At 51.0% G+C, this 17,753-nt stretch overlaps 1 protein-coding gene across 1 annotated transcript in view; it reads left to right on the forward strand.

Moving 5' to 3' along the window:
- The window catches only part of LOC119435037 (juvenile hormone acid O-methyltransferase-like), a 67,955-nt gene extending 51,040 nt beyond the window's left edge, over nt 1–16,915 (forward strand). The window contains exon 2 of the mRNA XM_037702007.2: nt 16,781–16,915. Coding sequence (XP_037557935.1) covers nt 16,781–16,915 — 135 coding nt within the window. The remainder of the gene's footprint in view (nt 1–16,780) is intronic.
- The last annotated feature ends 838 nt before the right edge of the window (nt 16,916–17,753 follow it).

The raw sequence follows: 17,753 nt of genomic DNA on the forward strand, positions 1-17,753 counted from the left end.
GTGGAGAAGTTTCCTAATGCTTCTGGATTTCTCTGATTTTGTTGGCCGGGCTCTATTAGATGGCGTAGCAGAGACCAGGTACGCGCAGTACTGAGATTGCCATTAAGTTTATCACAAAGTGAGTGCCAGTTATGGCTGGTAAGGCTCTTAGCGTAATGAAGAGCCTCAGCAGAGCGCTGTGCAATGCGCAGCCTCAGCTTCCTGTTGTGACGCTGGCGGCGCCACCGTTTGGTTAAGCTACGGCGCGCGTCCCATAAGTGGACGAGGTGGGCATTTATGTCTGGTGCATCAGGCGTTGTGGTGAGGGTATGCGTGTGAACATCGAGCCGGGTTTGCAGTGTGTGCACCCAATCGGTAAGCTTGTCGGTTGCGGACGTGGTGCCAGAGGCTGCGCGGAAGGCGGGCCAGTCTGTTAGTCGGATCTGGCGTGCCTCCCCCACGAAGTCTTTTCTATTATTTGAGTAGCAATGATTAAGTGGTCACTACCTAAATACTCGTCAAAGTTGTGCTAGGTGCAGGAATGACGACCATGATATAAAGGGTAAGATCTGGGATGTGTCCCGAGAAACGCTTGTACCAAGACGAGTTGGTACCGATGGGTCCCCCGCAGGGGCGGCTGCGTCAGCAGGCGTTTGGTGAGTTGCGCCACCACGTACCCGAGCACACGAGGGTTGGACCCTCCCGCGTATAGCCGTGCGCGGCTTAGCCGTGTCTGGGGAAAGGGGGATCCTGGGGGTTGAGCCGATGCTGGGTGTTCGGACCTTTAAGGCCCCCCGGCGGAGGCAACACACCTCTTCGGCCTCTGCTTCACATAGACGGCACCCCCGGACTGACCCACCCGGGGGAAATCGGCAGTCGCCCTTTCCTGTTCTTCCCCTCAATCTTCGTCTTTCTCTCTGACTTTCAATCTTTCCTGTCTCCTACTGACTTTCTTTTACTTCTGATCTTCTGGGCGGCAAGGGTTAACCTTGTGTGGGTAGCCAACCTTGGATATTCCATATTTGGTTATAGTGGTGACGTACAGCTGGCGTCTGCAGGCCTTGTGTTTACAGGCCCTGCAGCGTCCCCTTGTTGGGCTCCATGGTGGGTGGCTGGCGTTGCTGCCGAAAACCCAGATATTCTTATGGCTAGTCATTTTCCACCACTCCCTGATCGCCGTCTGAAAAGAGGGCGCATCGAAGATGTGTTCCAGTTTTTTGGACGCCAAACACAGAATTTCCCCATATTTCATGTCATTCACTCTGAAACCTCAAACAAATCGGTACGAACAATGTCACCATTTCTTGTCTCAAAGTCTTTGACTAATATTTTTGGACCAGGCTTTAAAGCATCCAGGATGGCAAGCGGGGATCTCCTCTTGGAGCTCCGTGATGTGAAACAATATGAGAAACTGCCCAATCTGGTATCATTTGGGGACACCCAAGTGACAGTAACCCCACATCGTACTATGAACACCACCCGTGGCGTTATCTCAGATGATGATTTAATGGAGCTAACCGAGGCTAAACTCTTGGAGGGCTTCAGTGAGCAAAATGTGATAAACGTTAAAAGAATTAAGATGAGGCGCGACGGCAAAGAAATCAAGACCAAGCACCTAGTACTTACTTTTGGTTCAAGTGTACTGCCCGAGTCCATCGAGGCCGGCTACCTCAGACTTCGTGTTAGGCCATACGTGCCAAATCCTCTTAGGTGCTTCAAGTGCCAGCGATTCGGGCACAGTTCACAGAATTGCCGAGGCCGGCAAACTTGTGCTAAGTGCAGTGCCAATGAACATTCCTCCGAAACTTGCAATAACACTCCACATTGTGTCAACTGTGATGGTGAGCACGCCGCATACTCACGGTCGTGCCCGTCATGGAAAAAAGAGAAAGAAATTGTGACTATTAAAGTCAAGAAAATATCACATTCAAGGAGGCACGTAGGCGGGTATCATACCTGCCCAAAAACACCTTTGCCGATGTGGCGCGTCAGGGGGCAGCGACACAACGGCTTCCGGCGCCTGCCCGGCCCGCAAGCAGCGAGCCCGCAGTGACGCCATCCGCCCCCTCGGCGGCTGCAGCTAGCGCTGCTCCGCCAACTCGCAAGAAGGGGCCATCGACCTCTGGGCTGGTGGCCTCCACTGCCTCGTCCCTCGAGGCGAGGCCTTCCCATCAAACCAACCGCTCGCAAGAGCGCGTGTCCAGCGCCTCGCAAGAGGCGATGGACACAACAACTGGCCAGACGGCGCCGTCAGCGCCTAAGGAGCCGCGAGAATCTCGCGATCGCTCCAAAAAAGAAAAAGCCCGCATCACAGGGCCCGACAAGGGCTCTGTAGCTTAAGTTAGTCTCCTTTACACACAGCACAAAAAACACGTTCAACATGAATACACAAATTATACAGTGGAACGTCAGAGGACTCCTACACAACCTCGATGACGTCAAAGAAATCCTACACAAGTTTAATCCGAAGGTGCTGTGTGTTCAGGAGACACACCTTAAACCTACACAATGCAACTTTCTCCGGCAATACGCCATCTTTCGCAAAGACCGCGATGACACCTCCGTGTCATCCGGCGGTGTTGCTATCGTAGTTGACAGAGGTGTTGCCTGTCGAGAACTGAAACTTCGTACGCCCCTAGAGGCAGTTGCTGTCCGAGGGGTATTGTTTGACAGGCTAGTCACTGTTAGCTCTATATACATCCCTCCTAATTATCATCTTAATAAAACTGAATTTCAGAACTACATAGATGAACTTCCGGCACCATACATAGTTGTCGGAGATTTAAATGCACATAACACATTGTGGGGAGACTCTCGTTGCGATGCGAGAGGACGCCTAATTGAAAACTTTCTCTTTTCTTCAGGAGCATGTTTACTTAATAAGAAAGAGCCAACTTACTACAGCATGGCGCACAACACATACTCCTCCATAGATTTAAGTATCGTGTCGAGTACACTGATTCCGTACCTGGAGTGGTCCGTTCTGAAGAACCCTTTTGGGAGCGACCACTTCCCAATCATGTTAAAACTGACAAAACAAGATCTATGTTCCCCACACATTGCCCGATGGAAGGTTGACTCGGCTAACTGGGAACGTTTCCACGAACAAACTTATTTAAGCAGGGATGATATTGCCTTTTTAAATATAGATGATGCTGTAGCATATATAACGGGCTTTATAATTGAGACTGCCACAACATGCATCCGTCAAACTAACGGACTGGCGAATAAACGTCGTATCCCGTGGTGGAACGAAGAATGCAAGGAAGCACGGAAAAATCAAAACAAAGCTTGGGGACGACTTCGCGACTCTCCAACCGCCGAAAACTTGATTAATTTCAAACAAATAAAGTCCCAGGCTAGAAGAACACGTCGACGTGCTAAAAGGAAGAGTTGGGAGAAGTACATCTCCAGTATAAATTCTTACACGGATGAGACGAAAGTGTGGAATCGAGTAAATAAATTAAAAGGCCGGGAGGTACACCCACTCCCCTTAGTAAATACTCAAGGAGAGAGCCTGGAAGATCAGGCTGGTTGTCTGGGCGAACACTTTGAATATATCTCCAGTGCGTCCCACTACACACAAGCATTTTGAGAGTCAAAGAACGCGAAGAGCGACAGCCCCTAAAACGTAAAGGTTCATCGAGTGAGGTCTACAATTATTCATTTACTTTAACTGAACTGAAAGCATCCCTCGCTTGCTGCAATAACTCTGCGCCAGGCGGTGATCGTGTCATATATGAAATGATTAAGCACCTGAATCCTGAAGCGCTGAAAACACTCCTGTATCTTTTCAATGTCATGTGGGCGCATGGATATATCCCGTCCTCGTGGAAGGAAGCTATAGTCATTCCCGTGCTTAAACAAGGCAAAGACCCGTCCCTAGCCAGCAGCTACAGGCCAATAGCGCTAACAAGCTGTCTGTGCAAACTATTTGAAAAAATGATCAACAGGCGCTTAATCTGTTTCCTTGAAAATAACAAATTACTAGACCCCTTCCAATGTGGTTTCAGGGAAGGTATGTCCACAACAGACCACCTTGTTCGCATTGAGTCTTATATTATAGACGCTTTTATACATAAGCAGTTCTGTCTTTCAGTGTTCCTCGACCTAGAAAAAGCTTACGACACGACATGGCGCTACGGCATTCTCCGAGATCTCTCTGCGATGGGTGTCCGTGGCAACATGCTAAACACAATCGAAAGTTACCTGTCTAACCGCACATTCCGCGTAAGAGTCGGCAACGCTTTGTCTAAGTCATTCACCCAAGAGACCGGTGTGCCACAGGGAGGCGTGCTTAGTTGCACACTATTTATTGTAAAAATGAATTCCCTGCACACAGTCATTCCACGGTCAATGTTTTACTCCGTTTATGTCGACGATGTGCAAATTGCCTTCCAGTCATGCAATATTGCCATCTGCGAACGACAAGTGCAGCTTGTAATAAACAAATTGTCCAAATGGGCAGATGAGAACGGTTTTAAAGTAAACGCTCAGAAGAGCACTTGCGTACTCTTTACAAACAAGAGGGGCATAATGCCTGTCCCCAGTATACAAATCAAAGGAGATGCACTCTCTGTCAGCAGCGAGCATAAGTTTCTAGGCATTATTTTGGATTCCAAGCTTACATTTATTCCTCATATTAAGTATCTTAAGGCCAAATGCCTGAAGACAATGAACCTTTTAAAGCTTCTGTCACGTACGACTTGGGGTAGTGACCGAAAGTGTCTGCTTAACCTGTATAAAAGTCTTGTCCTCTCACGCCTTGATTACGGGTCTATAATTTATAATTCTGCAACGCCAAGTGCATTAAAAATACTAGACCCTGTTCACCACTTAGGTATCCGCCTCGCGGACTGGTGCTTTCAGGACAAGTCCAATCCAGAGCCTCTACGTAGAGTCGAATCAGTGGTCACTTCATCTGCAGCGGTCATACAGCAGTTTTACATATTTTCTGAAAGTGCAAGGAAATATTGAACATCCGTCTTATTCAACAATAAACGATGTGACCGCTGCCACACTATTCACAATCGACCTGCAGCGAGAAAGCCGTTCTCTTTGCGTGTGAGGAATCTTAGTGAGGAAATGGGTGTTCCACTGCTTGATCATCGTCCTATGGCCCCAGTGAAACTGTTACCTCCGTGGCAGTGGCAGCTCATAGATTGTGACACATCATTTATAGAAGTCACGAAACACGCATCAGAGGCACACATTAAAATGCATTTCCTAGAACTTCAGTCCAAGTACTCGTGCACAGAGTATTACACAGACGCTTCTAAGTCACACGCCGGGGTTTCTTATGCAGCCGTCGGCCCATCCTTCTCGGAATCCGGTGTACTCCACCCGGAAACAAGTATCTTTACAGCTGAGTCCTATGCACTTTTATCAGCTGTAAAGCATATAAAGAAATCAAAACTTCAAAAGACTATCATATATACAGACTCTCAAAGTGTCGTGAAAGCCTTGATGTCATTCTGCAAACTAAGAAATCCTGTACTCATTGAGCTCTATTCTGTTCTTTGTAGAGCTTACGCAACTAACCAGCATGTCACTATATGCTGGGTGCCTGGGCATAGAGGCATCGAGGGCAATGTTCTTGCAGACCAAATGGCCACATCAGTGACATCAACCGCTATTAACTCTACAGCTGCTGTTTCTGCAACAGATTTGAAACCTTTCTTGCGAAAGAAACTGCGAAGCCACTGGCAACGCTTGTGGGACACACAAACAGTAATAAGCTTCATTTTATTAAGCCACAGCTAGGTACTGGCCCCCCATAACTAAAACACGACGAACTGATGTCCTGTTCTGTCGTCTAAGAATAGGACATACATATTGTCACGTAGTAGTGACGCTGAAGAAAACAGTCGTAAAACTGTGTACAACGAAACTGGTTGTTTATTGGGCGAACCTGTGCCCACAAAAGGAAGGTACACTCAAAGCACAACGATAGCGGCGAACACAGTCGGCGATCGTCGAAAATCTGATCAGCGGCGAAACGCGTCGGCTTTTATACCTGAGTCATCGAAGGTTCTAGATTAATCCCTGATGCCCGCGTGTCTTCCAGAAAGTTCTAGAGAATTCGCGTCAGTCATGCAATCAGATAACATAAGCGTCGGTGAAAACAGGCAATGGAAAGAAGCATCGATAACGTTCTAGAAACTTCCGATACAGGCGCGTCCTGCGCCGAGCGATAACGTTTAACATTTGTTAGCCGGTGGAAAGCGGCCACCGGTGAAAGATAAACATCTATACGTGTCAATACCCTCCCCTTAAAAAGCATCGTCCCGATGCTACAAACAAATGTGAAAGCGAAAACAGAACCACACGTAATAAAGAAAAAAAATAAAGTAACAAAGTACCTAAGTTCGTCAGCGGGCGTAGAAAGGCTTAAGACGCACCACATGGACGACTTCGGGTCGTGCGCGGCGCCGCTGTGATTGCGAAATGCCGTCTGGCACGACCTCATAGTCCAGTGCGCCAATACGTCGGATGATCTTATATGGTCCGAAATAGCGACGTAAGAGTTTTTCGCTAAGTCCTCGTCGGCGTATCGGAGTCCAGACCCAAACACGGTCTCCGGGCTGGTACTCGACGTAGCGTCGTCGAAGATTGTAGTGTCGGCTGTCGGTCCTCTGCTGGTTCTTGATGCGCAGGCGGGCGAGCTGTCGACCTTCTTCGGCACGCTGCAAATAGGTGGCAACGTCTAGATTTTCCTCATCGGTGACGTCCGGTAGCATGGCGTCAAGCGTCGTTGCCGGGTTCCTTCCGTAGACCAGGTTGAACGGCGCCATGTGCGTCGTTTCTTGCACGGCCGTGTTGTATGCGAAGGTCACGTACGGAAGGATGGCATCCCACGTCTTGTGTTCGACGTCGACGTACATTGCCAGCATGTCGGCGATGGTCTTATTTAGGCGCTCGGTGAGGCCATTCGTCTGCGGGTGGTAGGCGGTGGTCCGGCGATGGCTTGTCTGGCTGTATCGCAGGATGGCTTGAGTTAGTTCTGCCGTAAAGGCCGTGCCTCTGTCGGTGATGAGGACTTCTGGAGCACCGTGACGCAGGAGAATGTTCTCAACGAAGAATCGGGCTACCTCGGCGGCACTGCCTTTGGGCAAGGCTTTTGTTTCGGCGTAGCGGGTGAGGTAGTCCGTAGCTACGACGATCCATTTATTCCCGGACGTCGACGTCGGAAAAGGCCCAAGTAAGTCCATCCCGATCTGCTGGAATGGTCGGCGAGGTGGTTCGATCGGCTGTAGAAGTCCGGCTGGCCTTGTCGGCGGTGTTTTGCGTCGCTGACAGTCTCGACATGTCCTTACGTAATGGGCGACGTCGGCAGAGAGGCGAGGCCAGTAGTATTTTTCTTGTATCCTCGCGAGCGTGCGGGAAAAACCGAGATGTCCAGCCGTTGGGTCGTCATGGAGAGCTTGCAGAACCTCTGGACGCAACGCTGAGGGCACCACGAGGAGGTAGTTGGCTCGGAGAGGCGAAAAGTTCTTCTTTAGGAGAATATCGTTTTGCAAGAAAAACGACGCCAATCCTCGCCTGAACACCTTCGGCACAGTGACGGTCTTGCCTTCTAGGTAGTCTACAAGGCTCCTTAGTTCCGGGTCGGCTCGCTGTTGTTCAGCGAATTCGTCGGCACTGATGGGTCCCAAGAAAGTGTCGTCATCCTGGTCGTCCTGTGGCGGCGGTTCGACGGGGGCGCGAGACAAGCAGTCGGCGTCAGAATGCTTTCGGCCGGACTTGTAGACGACGGTGATGTCGAATGCTTGAAGTCTCAGACTCCATCGTGCGAGGCGACCTGAAGGATCCTTCAAGTTAGCTAGCCAACACAAGGCGTGGTGGTCGCTTACAACTTTGAAGGGCCTGCCATAGAGGTAGGGGCGAAACTTTGATGTAGCCCAGATGATGGCGAGGCACTCCTTTTCTGTTGTGGAATAATTTGATTCCGCCTTCGATAGCGACCGGCTAGCGTAACTTACAACCCTTTCTATTCCGTCAGTCCTCTGCACAAGCACGGCGCCGAGTCCTACGCTGCTTGCGTCGGTGTGGACTTCGGTATCGGCGTTTTCGTCGAAATGCGCAAGAATGGGCGGCGATTGCAGGCGTCGCTTCAGTTCTTCAAATGCTTCGATTTGCGGCGTCTCCCACTTGAACTCGACGTCGGCCTTCGTGAGGTATGTCAGTGGCTCGGCGATCCGTGAAAAGTCCTTGACGAAGCGCCTGTAATAGGCGCACAGGCCAAGAAATCTACGCACTGCCTTCTTGTCGGCGGGCGGAGGAAAGTCAGTGATGGCCGCCGTTTTCTGTGGGTCAGGGCACACTCCAGACTTGTTGATGACATGGCCCAAAAACAAGAGCTCCTCGTATGCGAAGCGGCACTTTTCTGGCTTCAACGTGAGTCCGGAGGTCTTGATAGCTTGAAGAACTGTTTCAAGGCGCCGGAGGTGTTCCTCGAAGCTTGAGGCAAACACAACGACGTCGTCCAAATAGACGAGGCAAGTCTGCCACTTCAAGCCTGCCAGTACTGTATCCATGACCCGTTGGAAAGTCGCAGGTGCCGAACAAAGACCAAACGGCATGACCTTGACTCGAACAGTCCGTCTGGTGTTATAAAGGCAGTCTTCTCCCGGTCTCTCTCGTCGACTTCGATTTGCCAGTAGCCGGTTTTGAGGTCCATCGACGAAAAATACTTTGCGTTGTAGAGTCGATCCAAGGCGTCGTCAATCCGTGGGAGAGGGTATACGTCCTTCTTCGTGATCTTGTTGAGGCGACGATAATTGACGCAGAACCGTAGGGTTCCATCCTTCTTCTTCACTAACACCACGGGGGACGCCCACGGACTCTTGGACGGCTGGACGATGTCGTCGCGTAGCATTTCGTCGACTTGTTGCCTTATGGCCTCGCGTTCGCGCGCCGAAACTCGGTACGGGCTCTGACGGAGTGGGCGGACATATTCGTCGGTTATGATGCGGTGCTTGGCGACCGGGGTTTGTCGAACTTTTGACGACGACGAGAAGCAGTCCTTGTATGCAGGAGCAGAGCTTTTAGCTGTCTTTCTTATGCCAAGGAAGGTTCTGATTGACGTCGAAAGTTGGTTCAAGTACTACAGTCTTCGTTCCAGGTGCACTAGAATCCGTGAAGGCAAAAGCACTGCCGGCTTGTACTATTTCGTCGATGTAGGCGACCGTTGTGCCTTTGTTAATGTGCTTGTATTCGTCGCTGAAGTTCGTGAGCATCACTCTTGCTTTCCCTTCACGTAGCTTAGCTATGCCTCTAGCGACGCAAATTTCACGATCGAGCAGTAAGTGATGATCGCCCTCGATGACGCCCTCCATATCTGCAGGCACTTAGGCACCGACGAAAATCATTACACTGGAGCGAGGCGGAACGGTGACTTGTTCTTCTAGCACATTCAAGGCATGGTAACTGATGTCTGTATCCGGCTGGTATCGCGTTGTCCGTTGAAAGCGTTATTGACTTGGACCTTAAATCGATGACTGCACCATGTTGGTTAGAAAGTCCATGCCTAGGATGACCTCCCTGGAGCAGTGCTGCATGATTACGAAGCTCGCCGGGTAAGTGCGATTGTTAACCGTGACTCGCGCTGTGCAGATTCCAGCCGGCGTTATTAGGTGGCCTCCCGCTGTCCGGATATCAGGTCCTTGCCAGGCCGTCCTCACCTTCTTCAACTTGGCGGCGAACGGGCCACTGAAGACGGAATAGTCAGCTCCAGTGTCGACGAGAGCGGTGACGCTATGACCATCGATTACCACGTCTAAGTCGGTAGACCGTCGTCTGGCGTTGCGGTTAAGTCGTGGCGTCGGATCACGGCTACGTCGGCTGCTTCGCTGCTGCTACGTCGCGTCGGTAGGTCTTCTTTCGGCGGCGAAGTGTTGTCGTCAAGGCTCTTGCTAGGCGGTGTGCTGGTACCTCGTTGTGATGATGCGTGAGTTGTCGTCGTCGGTGGCGGCGGAGGATCTTCGGTATTGCGTCGTACAGCAACCGCACCTCCATCGGTTTGCTGCCTTTAGTTTCCGGATAGGGGCTCACGGACCGGCCCCGCGCTGGGCCAGTGTATGGTCGGCGCTGCGGCGACAGGTAACGTCCTGGTGACGGCGAGCGTGAGGGTCGTCGTGGCTGGAACTGGGCTCCGGCGAGGTAGGTCAGCGATGTCGCGTGGTCGCTCGCCAAGCTGTGGACGTGGCGCGTTGACGGCGAACCCTCGTAGGCCCATCTCGCGGTATGGGCATCGGCGGTAGACATGGCCGACTTCCCCGCAGTGATAGCAGAGGCGGGCGGTGGTCGGGAGCGCGCAAATGTCCGTCTTCCGCTGGTAGCTGCGCTGGGCGACAGGCGGGCGTGCTGGCGGCGGTGGCGGTGGACGACGGAACTGCGGCGTACGGGGCCCTGGCGCGAGCGCGGAGGGGGGCCTTGACGACGGGCGACGGCGGCGTAGGTCATCGCTTGCGGCTGTAGTTGAGGCGATGCCGGAACTTCTGGCACTTCCAGAGATCGCTGAAACGCTTCTTTAACTATGTCGGCGATTGAAGTCACCTGAGGCTGCGACCTTGGGAATAATTTCTGTAGTTCTTCCCGTACAACAGCTCTGATCGTCTCGTGCAGGTCGTCGGCGCCTAGAGCTTGAGCTTCGGCGTAGTTTGTCAGCGCACGGCGGTTGTATTGTCTGGCTCGCAATTTCAAGCGTCTTCTCGATCGTTGTTGCCTCCGAAACAAAGTCTGCCACAGTCTGGGCGGGTTGCGCATCAATCCAGTGAATAGATGCTCTTTGACGCCCCGCATCAAGAACCTAACTTTCTTTTCTTCAGACATGCGGGGTCGGCGTGGCGGAAGAGGCGAGTCATCTCCTCCGTGAAGATCGCGATGCTCTCGTTCGGCAATTGAACTCTGGTTTCCAGGAGAACTTCAGCCCTTTCTTTTCGTACGACACTCGTGAAGGTCCTCACGAAGTTTCTCGCGAAATAGGTCCCCAGTCACCAGGGTGGTCTCCCCTGTTCTCAAACCATGTCCGAGCAGCGTCATCCAACGAAAAATAGACATGGCCATTTGTTGATGTCGCGGTCCTCTCGTACGTCTCCAGCCATGTTTCAGGGTCTTCAGCTGATGATCCACGGAAGGTCGGTGGCTCCCGAGGTTGCTGCAGCAGGATGGGGGACGCTGGGGCTGCCATTGAGGTCGTTGACTTGGCCTGGATTCGCTGTGGTCTTCTCGGGAGAAGTCCAGTATTCTGGCAAAAGACCTTGCTGCCTACGGCTAGTCGCTGGTCCTTGGCGACGTTGGTCTCGTCCTCCGGTTCGGGCTTGGGTCGCGGCTTTGCGGGGCGTCCGCTGCATGGACAGAAAAGCACCTCCACCAGATGTCACGTAGTAGTGACGCTGAAGAAAACAGTCGTAAAACTGTGTACAACGAAACTGGTTGTTTATTGGGCGAACCTGTGCCACAAAAGGCAAGGTACACTCAAAGCACAACGATAGCGGCGAACACAGTCGGCGATCGTCGAAAATCTGATCAGCGGCGAAACGCGTCGGCTTTATACCTGAGTCATCGAAGGTTCTAGATTAATCCCTGATGCCCGCGTGTCTTCCAGAAAGTTCTAGAGAATTTCGCGTCAGTCATGCAATCAGATAACATAAGCGTCGGTGAAAACAGGCAATGGAAAGAAGCATCGATTAACGTTCTAGAAACTTCCGATACAGGCCGCGTCCTGCGCCGAGCGATAACGTTTAACATTTGTTAGCCGGTGGAAAGCGGCCACCGGTGAAAGATAAACATCTATACGTGTCAATATGGCACCCACAATTTTTTGCTTATTGGTGATGAACCACCAACCTGTGGTAGATGTTGTGAGAGGCTGACCGTCCTCCATGTCCTCGTGGAGTGTCGGGAAGCCGAAGCCGAGAGAAGGAAACATTTTCCGGTAGCATACCGCTACAATATCCCTCTACATCCCATGCTATTTATTGGTGAACAACCGCTTTTTAATGCCAAAGCAGTCCTCGATTTTTTGAATGATGTTGTGCTACATGTTATTAGCCCAATAAGTTCGTAGCACATCCTCTCTCCAGAGGATGTCGCTGTGATAATTTTGATAGCACATGCCTCCAGGCCCTTGTGGTTCAAGGGCTCTGTTTAGGTAGTAGTGCTTCTTGCCAATTACTGTATCTTAAATATTTTAAATTAATTCTTCTTTTTCAATGCATTCCTCATTTCATAGTACACATCATTAGTCATTGCCATGATTTTAGTACATATATATTTTACGCACTTTACGCGATAATTTTAGGCCCCTTTACAGCCATGTTTCATCTACTTCTCAGAATTCATTGCTCGACGGCACATTCACAAACACTGGCATGGCGCTCTTTGGCCATAACTGGCCCTTGCGCCATAAAACACCACACATCATCATCAAACCGATGGGTCGGTAAGTAGCGTGAGGTTGTGCTGCTGGATCAAAGTGTGGAGCGCATTGCGGCCTTTGGGTGTGTCATGAGGATATCCCCAAGTGGTATGAGGGGCGTTTAAATCACCCGCGATAAGTGTAGCTCTACCCTTACACTGCGCTACTTGAAACAATGTGTCGAAACGCGCATGGCGTTCTTTGGGGCGGCTATAGACATTAAGTAGACGGAGGTTGTGTGTTGGGCTTGTGGGTGTTGCTGGGAACAAGTTCAAGCAGGAAATGTGGAATGTCTTGGTTATCCAATGTAAAGTCTACCACCACATGCACCCGCCTCACTAGCGTGGCCACGAGGTGGTCCCGATTGGGATCTTTATGTGTAGCATATACTACATATCCAGGTAGACTAGGAAGGGTGCGAAGTTCCTGAAGAAATATGACGTCTGGAGGAGAAATGCGTGTTTGAAGATACTGTATGAGGCTTTCACGCTTCTTTCTGACGCTACGGCAGTTCCACTGCCACACCGTGAGTACCGAACAGGCGCTTGGTGTGGCAGGTACCTGCGCGTTATATTTCGCCATCACTGTGACTTGGGCTAACTTGACGGGATGACGTTGAGCTGCATCCTGCTAAAGGAAGGCGGCGCGCCCGTTTTGGTCGGGCGTGCTACGAGTTCGGCTACAGTGTCTGTCAATTTGGCAATGGCGACTTCAAGGCGTGTGAGTCGATCCTCCATAGAGGCCGGATGCAGTCTGTTCGAGTAATGTGGTCAGAGTGTCAAGGCGCTGCTCAAGCCGGGTGACGAGAGACGCTAAGCTAGGCATAGGATCAGTGTCAGTAGACTTTGGTATATCCATGGGGGCTGGCTGTGAAGTCGGAGTTACAAGGGTGGGGTTAGGTGGCTGGGAAGTGGGAATTACAGGGGTGGGGTTAGGCAAAGATGATGGTGTTGCGGGGTTAGTTGGAGTAGCTAGATGTTGTGAATACGCAGGGGATGAAAGAGGGTGGTTGAAGCGGCCGACCAACTTACACGAGGCGGAGGCACTGTGGTCTCCGACAGGAGCCTCGGACCCACAGTTCGCGGAGGGTTGGCACTGGAAGGCGGAGGTCGCGACTTCCTGCGCGACTTGTGGCTTCTCTTAGTTCTGGACTTGGATCGTCGGCGAGATTAGTCAGGAGTCCTGCTTCTAGAGCGGCTGGGCGAACGGCGCTGAGGTGTGTGGCTCTGGAAGCGGCCATGTCTGGTGTAAACTGTGGTGGTGGTGGGCGCGGTGCACGCCGGAGTCGGGTAGCTTGATAAGCACATTTGTTTGCTGCCTGTATACTTGGGCAGGCCGGATCTGTAGCAGGGTGAGCGCCGTTGCAGTGGCGCAGTTCGGGGCACATGGGTGAGGGGCATTGCGCACTGGCATAGCGACAGCGCAGATGGGGCAGCGAAGATGCTGTGGGGTCGGGCAAACGTCAGCCCGGTGGCCGAGTTTAAGGCAGATTGCGCATTGTTGCGCACGGGTATAGTGTGGCTTACACCGGTATAGTGCCCTGTAATAGAGCAAGGTACGTGTATAGTATTCTAGTGCCATGAAAAGTTATCAGAGCCGTTTCCATCTTTCCCATCATCCGGGCAGACAATATCGTGAAACCCGGGGCGTCCAAGTTGGCCATTAATTCCGCTGAGGCCGTGTGGGCTTCGATTCTGTGTACAACGCCACGGCAGGAATTGTCTGGGGGTGCCAGATAGATGGAGACTTGGTGGGAGGTGTCTTGAATGGTGAGAGCAATAAGCTGGGCCAGTTTTTCAGCTACAGAGTTCCGTGTGGACACAAAGACAGCCAGGTTCTTGTGTTACTGTATTCCACTTGCGTTTCCTTGTATTCGTTGTCGGTGAGGGAAGCAGCAGCAGTCACCGCAGACATGAGTTGGGCCGGTCGCAGGGTGGTCAAGACAAAGCCTCCTTGCGGTCGCAAGATGACCTTGTGGCCCTAAAGCCGGGAAGTGAAGCTAATGGTGGCTGTAGGCTTGTTGAACGGCGTGTTCTTCCGCCGATTCACAAGCGTCCAACCTTCAGAATCAGGCTTAGACGCCATGGAGGCAAGTGTTGAAGAAAGTCACAATGCGTTGAACGTGGGAGTGATAAACGCTGCACAGACGCGGTGCCACCGGGGCTGCAGTGGCCAGGCGTCGGAGACGAACGCGGCCTCCGCCGCCTTGCTACGGCCTTTCGGCTCCAATGCTTCGTCGAGGGACCCAGGAAGGAGAGATGCAAACTTGGCGAAAATGGCCAGGAGTCAGTCGGAAGGCTCAAGTATTTGACATCCCCGTAGTCCCGGCGATGAGAGCAAGCGACTGGTGGTACTCACATTACAAAGAATGCAGAGGTCACGGTGTTAGGAGTGAAAGCCTGCGGAGCGTGAAGAAGATGCGTCCGGCACTCACGAACCCCGGGCGCGTTCCCCGAGTGCAGGGAAGCCGAAACAGAGAGAATAAAAAATAAATTATGGGGTTTTACGTGCCAGAACCACGATCTGATTATGAGGCACGCCGTAGGGATATTCCGGAAATTTGGACCACCTGGGGTTCATTAACGTGCACCTAAATCTAAAAGTACACGGGTGTTTTCGCATTTCGCCCCCATCGAAATGCGGCCGCCGTGGCCGGGATTCGATCCCGTGACCTCGCGCTCAGCAGCCCAACACCATAGCAGAGAGTAAAAGGCACTTTCCTCTAGCGTACCAGTACTGTCTCCCTCTCCATCCCGCTATGTTTCTGGGCGACAAACCTCTCTTTAACACCAAAGCAGTCCTGGGTTTTCTGAGCGATGTTATATTGCATGTTATTTGCCCAATAGTTTCATCCTCTCTCACAATCCTCTCTCCGGAGGATGTCGCCGCGATAGTAGTTTTGCATAGCATGCGCCTCCAGGCCCTCGCGTTTCAAAGGGTCTGTCAAGGCAGTATTGCTTTTTAAAAAGATTTATCTGTGATAAATTTTCGTTTATCGTGATTACCTTGCGATTTGTTCTTTCGTGTTCATAGTGCACCTCATTAGTCATTGCCATAATTTTACTACATATATATTTTACGCATTTTACAGCTATTGCTTTTTGGGCCCTTTTACACCCACGACACATCTATATTTCGCAATTCGTTGCTTCAGTGTCAACTCATGAAAACTAGCCTGGCGCACTCTGGCCATACCCGGACCTTGCGCCATTAAACACCATACATAATCATCAATTGTGTTGCGCAGTGTCTCTCCTAAATCATTCCTTCCTCCATGGCTCGAAAGCAACCCGCGCCTTTCTCAGGGTCAAAAACGTCATCATTGAGAAGCCACTGTGAGGTATTTTGCTTTGCGTGCCACAAAATACGGCCTCTATTATATGCGGGTTCTTGATGCCTTTCAGGCTCCTTGTTGGGTGCTTTTCCTCTCTTTCGCACACCTCTCAGAAGCGTTGATGCTACAATTGTCTACAGAAAGGTGGTTTTTTGGGGTTTGTTAACAAACGCGCTATATCCTCTCTTTGTTCGTAAATTATTTAGCTACTATTTGCGTGGTACGAAATGCTCACTAGCGGAAAGAGTAAAGAAGTGATTACTGAGTTGGTGGTTAGTTGGTTCATAATATTACGGCGAAATATATTGCGAAACAAATTGAATTCAGACAATGACAGGAAAAGGTTAGTTCCTCTTACTACATCGTAATGAAAGTAAATGTGATAACGTCAAGCGCTGACGCGCCACTGCGTTATCGCGTGTCCTGATATCAGCCGCGGATAAGCAACCGCGGCCTATAAAAGTGCGTCAACCGAATAAACGCATACACCTTGTTCTGCACCTGCCACGGCTGTTTCTTTGAGTACGGCTGCTCGGCTACTCGGCTGCCGTACGCTACTACAGTAAACTAAACTGATTTCTGCGTGCGTCAGACCTTTGTGTTTACTGTTGCGTTGACTAGGTAGCGCTGAGTATGACCGGCCGGCGTCTTTTTTACTGATGCAGGTGAAGGGCTATTCTATGTTGCCTAAATGATGCATTCTTGGTGTTGTTTGGCCAGTAAGCCGATATCTTTAGCGAAGCAGAAAGTAAGTTCTAAGGCTAATTTACTTTACGTGCGCATTCCAGATGACGAGATTTCTGCCGTGGTTTACGAAGGAGCTCATTTTTCTGCAACGGAAATATTTGACATGAACGAATTTGCCCATTATCTCACCGTAGGTATCAGGTGTTTCTCCCTTGTAAAGCAGAGTAATTTTTACCGCAGGAACAGCTTTTCTAGATATCTCCGGAAAACTTCCATTCCACACGAAAATCAAGGGAACATCAAGGAGAACATCTCGTCAGAGGAAGCGCGGAAACGTGTGTCTTTTTTCCATTTCTCAGGGTATGCTGATGCGGCCAGCAAGGGGCAACGTCGCAGCAGACCCCGGCATCGGCTCGGTTCACAAAGAGTGTGGCTGCGGCGGTGCCACCCGCCTCCCCCTGCGACAGCAGCCAACGCTGCTGCACCGTCTCTGAAGGGGGGCCCATCGACCTCTGGGTTGGTGGCCTGCAAGGCCCTGCTTTTCGAGGCAAGGCCTACCCCGAAACTACCCCGGGGAGTTAGCGGAAGTGCAGTGGCTCCCGGAGTCCATGGACACTACTCCAAGCCAGACGGCGCAGCCAGCGCCTTGGGAGCGACGCGATTCTCGCGAACGCTCTAAGACAAACAAACCACGAATTACGGGCCTGGAAAGGCTTCGTAAGCCAACCTGAATCCTCGTACACACAGCATATTAACACAAACACTATGGATACACAATATTAAAGTGGAACGTCAGAGGTCTTCTCTACAACCTCGATGACGTCAAAGAACTATAACATCAATTTAACCCAAGTGGCTGTGTGTACAAGAAATACATTTGAAACCCACAAACACAGACTTTCCTCGTCAATACCCATCTTTCGAAAAGACGCCGATGAGGCTAACGTCTCGTTCAGCGGTGTACCAATAGTAGCAGATAAGTCTGTAGCTTGCCACATGTCGCCCTCCAGACGCCCCTGAGGCATGTCAGTTCGGGCAATTCTTTTCAGCAAGTTGGTAACTGTATGTTCCATTTGCATACCCCCAAATCATCATCTCGTGAAACAGACTTTATAACCTTATTAATCAGCTTCCCGAGCCCTACATACTCGTGGGAGATTTAACGCCCACAAGACGATGTGAGGAGACTCACGTGTGCCGCGAGAGGCCGATTCATGGAAAGCGTTTTAGTAAACTCCGGTGCATGCCTTTTCAATAAGAAGGAACCAACGTATTATAACATTCACCACAATTCATATTCATCGATAAACTTGTTGATTGGGTCTCCTTCCC

This window comes from Dermacentor silvarum, unplaced genomic scaffold (genome assembly GCF_013339745.2).
Source record: "Dermacentor silvarum isolate Dsil-2018 unplaced genomic scaffold, BIME_Dsil_1.4 Seq398, whole genome shotgun sequence".
In the NCBI taxonomy this organism is placed as follows: Eukaryota; Metazoa; Arthropoda; class Arachnida; order Ixodida; family Ixodidae; genus Dermacentor; species Dermacentor silvarum.